At 39.7% G+C, this 3,920-nt stretch overlaps 1 protein-coding gene across 1 annotated transcript; it reads left to right on the top strand.

Annotated features, from left to right (window-relative positions):
- Nucleotides 1–2,450: 2,450 nt before the first annotated feature.
- Nucleotides 2,451–3,159, top strand: LOC150057415 (vomeronasal type-1 receptor 90-like). Its single transcript, XM_090340001.1, has 3 exons — nt 2,451–2,629; nt 2,843–3,021; nt 3,143–3,159. The coding sequence occupies exons 1-3, from the start codon at nt 2,451–2,453 to the stop codon at nt 3,157–3,159; spliced, it is 375 nt and encodes a 124-aa protein (XP_090196127.1).
- The last annotated feature ends 761 nt before the right edge of the window (nt 3,160–3,920 follow it).

The following is a 3,920-nucleotide window of genomic DNA, read 5'->3' as shown; positions in this document are numbered from 1 at the left end:
GGCTTGGTTGTGTATGTGGGATACCGAGGAATCAAACCCGGGTCTTTGTGCATGCTAGGCAAGCACTTTAACCGCTAGGCCAAACTCCCGGGCCCTGGGTTTGATTTCTTGTACCACATATACAGAAAAAGCCAGAAGGGATGCTGTGGCTCAAGTGGAAGAGCACTAGCCTTGAAAAAAACATAAGGACAGGGGCCGGGAGTTTGGCCTAGTGGTTAAAGTGCTTGCCTAGCATGCATGAAGACCCAGGTTCGATTCCTCGGTACCACATACATAGAAAAAAGCCGGAAGTGGTGATGAGGCTCAAGTGGTAGAGCTCTAGCCTTGAGAAAGTCCAAGGACGGTGCTCAGGCCCTGAGCTCAAGCACAGGACTGGCAAAAAAAAAAAAAGAAAAAGAAAAAACATAAGGACAGTACCAAGACCCTGAGATCAAGCCCCAGGACTGACAAAAAAAAAAACTATCAAGAATATCACCTGCTATTTCTCAAATCTATGTGGAATTCATTACTAAATTAAATAAAGCGGTAATGATTAATATATATATATATATGAAAAACAATGATGTCATTAAAAAAGTTGTTGAAACTCATTCCCCTGATTTTTGGATAAATATGCCCTAAAACACTTCATGTTAAAAGCCCTGCATTTCATATGTAAGCCAGAGTATTGACTAGTAATCAATGGAGTACCTAAAGTGCAAGAGATATTTATGTGATTCAGTAAGAAGATGATGATCACCTTACTGCAACCTACAGAAGATAAATGGTAAAAGATCTTATGACCTTTAGAAAATTGTGTGTGTGTGTGTGTGTATGTGTGTTCGATATGTGTGTGTGTATTTCTAGGATCTGTGTGTATGTGGTACCACGGAATTGAACCCAGGGCACTCTACTACCATAAGCCACATTCTCAGCCCCTACCACTTGTTTTTTTTTTTTGTTGTTGTTGTTGTTGTTGTTTTGTTTTGTTTTGTTTTTTTGCCAGTCCTGGGCTTAAGCTCAGGGCCTGAGGACTGCCCCTGGATTTTTCTCAGGGCTAGAACTCTACCACTTGAGCCTCAGCACCACTTCTGGGTTTTTCTAAGTATGTGGTACCAAGGAATCAAACCCGGGTCTTCCTGCATGCTAGGCAAGCACTCTACCACTAGGCCAAACTCCTGGCCCCCTACCACTTGTTTTTTAGTTAAATGTATCTCTTAATTAGATTAGGCTTTTGGGTAAATACTAACATCTGTCTAATCTACTATGAAATTCCACATACTTGAGCCTGGGAATGTGCCTTAGTGGTAGAATCCTTACCTAGCATGTAGGAAACCATGGGTGAGATTTCTCTGTACCACATAAACAGAAAAAGCTGGAAGTGGTGCTGTGGCTCAAGTGGCAGAGTGCTAGCCCTGAGCAAAAAGGGAAAGTGCCCATGTCCTGAGTTGAAACCACAGGACTGGCAAAAAAAAAAAAGACATTAAAGCCATGCTCTCTGAATTGCCTTTTGTAGCTATATTTATGAATGAATATACTGCTGTATCCTTTCAAACATAATTGAACATTTCCATATTAGAAGAGGAATCAAAGTAACTAACCTGGCTCATTCATTCAAACAGTTTAAGAAGAACAAGTGTCAGACTAATGCTATCTGAAAAACACTTGATTTGGCATTACTGTTTCAATTTTTGTTACTTTAAGCTTCAAATTTACTATTTTTTCCTGCCAGTCCTGGGCTTGAGCTCAGGGCCTGAGCACTGTCCTTGGGCTTTCTCAAGGCTAAAGCTCTACCACCTGAGCCACAGCACCACTTTTGGCTTTTTTCTATGTATGTGATACCGAGGACTTGAACCTGGCTCTTCGTGCATTCTAGGCACTCTACCACGAGACCAAACTCCTGACCCTTCCAATTTACTTCTAAAGTTCAAATGTTTTTAACTATTTGCATGAAATCATTATTTGGGGGACTAATATTAAATGAGGAATGCTAAACAGTAAAGATTGTTTCCTAAAGGTTAATTTTCCTTACATGCCATGCATATATAAATAACAAATATACACAGTCATAATAGTGCATATGTTGGTATTTGATTTACTTTGGTTGTTTAATATATCAAACAACAATTACACTATTTTTAAGAGTATATATGAGATGGCATGGCTAATAAGAATAATTTAGTGAATCAACAGGATGATTATGGGATGCTTTGGACTATAAATAACTAACGCTGATAATGTGATAGTTATTTATCTTTTTTTTAGAAATACAAAATAGATTTGTCTGGTCGATGAAGGTCACTAATTTCCACTTAATGTTACCATTGAAAATCATATTCTTTTCCCAAACTGGCATTGGACTTTCAGCCAACACCTTTCTCTTTGTATTCTACATCTTCCATTTCCTGGTGGATCACAGACCTAAGCCCATTGATGTGGTTGTTTTCCACTTAACCCTCACCCATATAGTGATGCTCTTCACTACAGTGATCTTGGAGTCTCCTTACCTGTTTGAGTCACTGAATTTGCCGAACGACTTCAAATGCAAGGCATTGTTCTACATGCACAGGCTCATGAGGGGCCTCTCCATCTGCACCACCTGCTTCCTCAGTGTTCTCCAGGCCATCACCATCAGCCACAGCACCTCCTGGTTGGTGAGGTTCAAATTTAAGTCTATTAGTTATACCTTACACTACTTCCTTTCTTTATGGCTCCTGAGTTTGTCCTTCTGCAGTAACCTGATCGTCCACACTGTGGCTTTATCCAATGCGACCCGGCTTAATTTGAATATCAGTAAATACTGTTCACTTTCTCCCATGAACTCGCTGGTCAAGGGACTGTTTTCTACTCTGACATTATGCAGGGATTTCTTCTTTGTGGGGCTTATGCTGCTCTCTAGTGCATACATGGTGGTTCTCTTATCCAGGCATCGGAAGCAAACACAACATCTTCACTGTACCAGCCTCACCTCAAGAATCTCTGCAGAAAAAAGAGCTACCCAGACCATCCTAGTGCTAGTGAATCTCTTTGTGGTCATGTATGGTGCGGACTTGATTGTCTCATTCTTAGCAACTCTATTATGGAAATATATTCCAGATGGTCTCTCTGTTCACAGTAATGTAGGTAATGTGTATGCTAATGTGAGTCCATTGGTGCTTATTAGATCAGACAAAAGGATAAAAAATGTGATGCAAATAATTCAACGGAAGTGCTACCAAATTTTAATAAGCCGATTAAAATAATTCTTTGCAAAAGATTCTTTGTGCTCCATTAAATTAAGCACCAAAGGATTTGCTATCTGATTTGACTTGAAATATGTGGTATTATGCTTATTTTACCTGAATAATTTTTAAAGAAATGCTAATAGCTTGAAGATTTTTTGAGCTAGGTATCCATGATCATTTAATACAAGTTCTTATCAAGTTTTATATCACAAAACCTTTCTGTTTAGGACCGGGAGTCTGGCCTAGTGGTAGAGTGCTTGCCTAGCATACATGAAGCCCTGAGTTCAATCCTTGGTATCACATACACAGAACAAGCCAGATGTGGTGCTGTGGCTCGAGCGATAGAATACTAGCCTTGAGTGAAAAAAAGCTCAGGGACAACCGCCAGGCCCTGAGTTCGATCCCCAGACCTAGCACAAAAATAAATAAATAAATAAATAAATAAATAAATAAATAAATAAATAAATAGATAAATAAATAAAAGGTATCTGCTGTTGTTCTCCTGCTGGACACTGGTGGACTGATTCAGTAAATAAAACTGACGGAGTTGGGGGAAAAGAAAAGAGGTTGAGATCTGAGGCCATAAACTACTAGAAAATGGGAAGTGGGGCTGTGGCTCAAGGAGCAGGGTGGTAGCCTTGAGCTGAAGAGCTCAGGAACAGTGCCCAGGCAAAGAATACAAGCCCTAAAACCAACAATAACAACAACAACAAAATA

This window comes from Megascapheus bottae, chromosome 10 (assembly GCF_031878675.1).
Source record: "Megascapheus bottae isolate mThoBot1 chromosome 10, mThoBot2.hap1, whole genome shotgun sequence".
NCBI lineage: Eukaryota > Metazoa > Chordata > Mammalia > Rodentia > Geomyidae > Megascapheus > Megascapheus bottae.
This window is presented reverse-complemented; position numbering and strand designations above follow the sequence as displayed.

Coding starts and splice junctions, on each gene's coding strand:
- LOC150057415 (XM_090340001.1), top strand. CDS start 2,451: ATGCTCTTCACTACAGTGATCTTGGAGTCTCCTTACCTGTTTGAGTCA. Junction 2,630..2,842: donor ATCAGCCACAGCACCTCCTG/GTTGGTGAGGTT, acceptor GACATTATGCAG/GGATTTCTTCTTTGTGGGGC.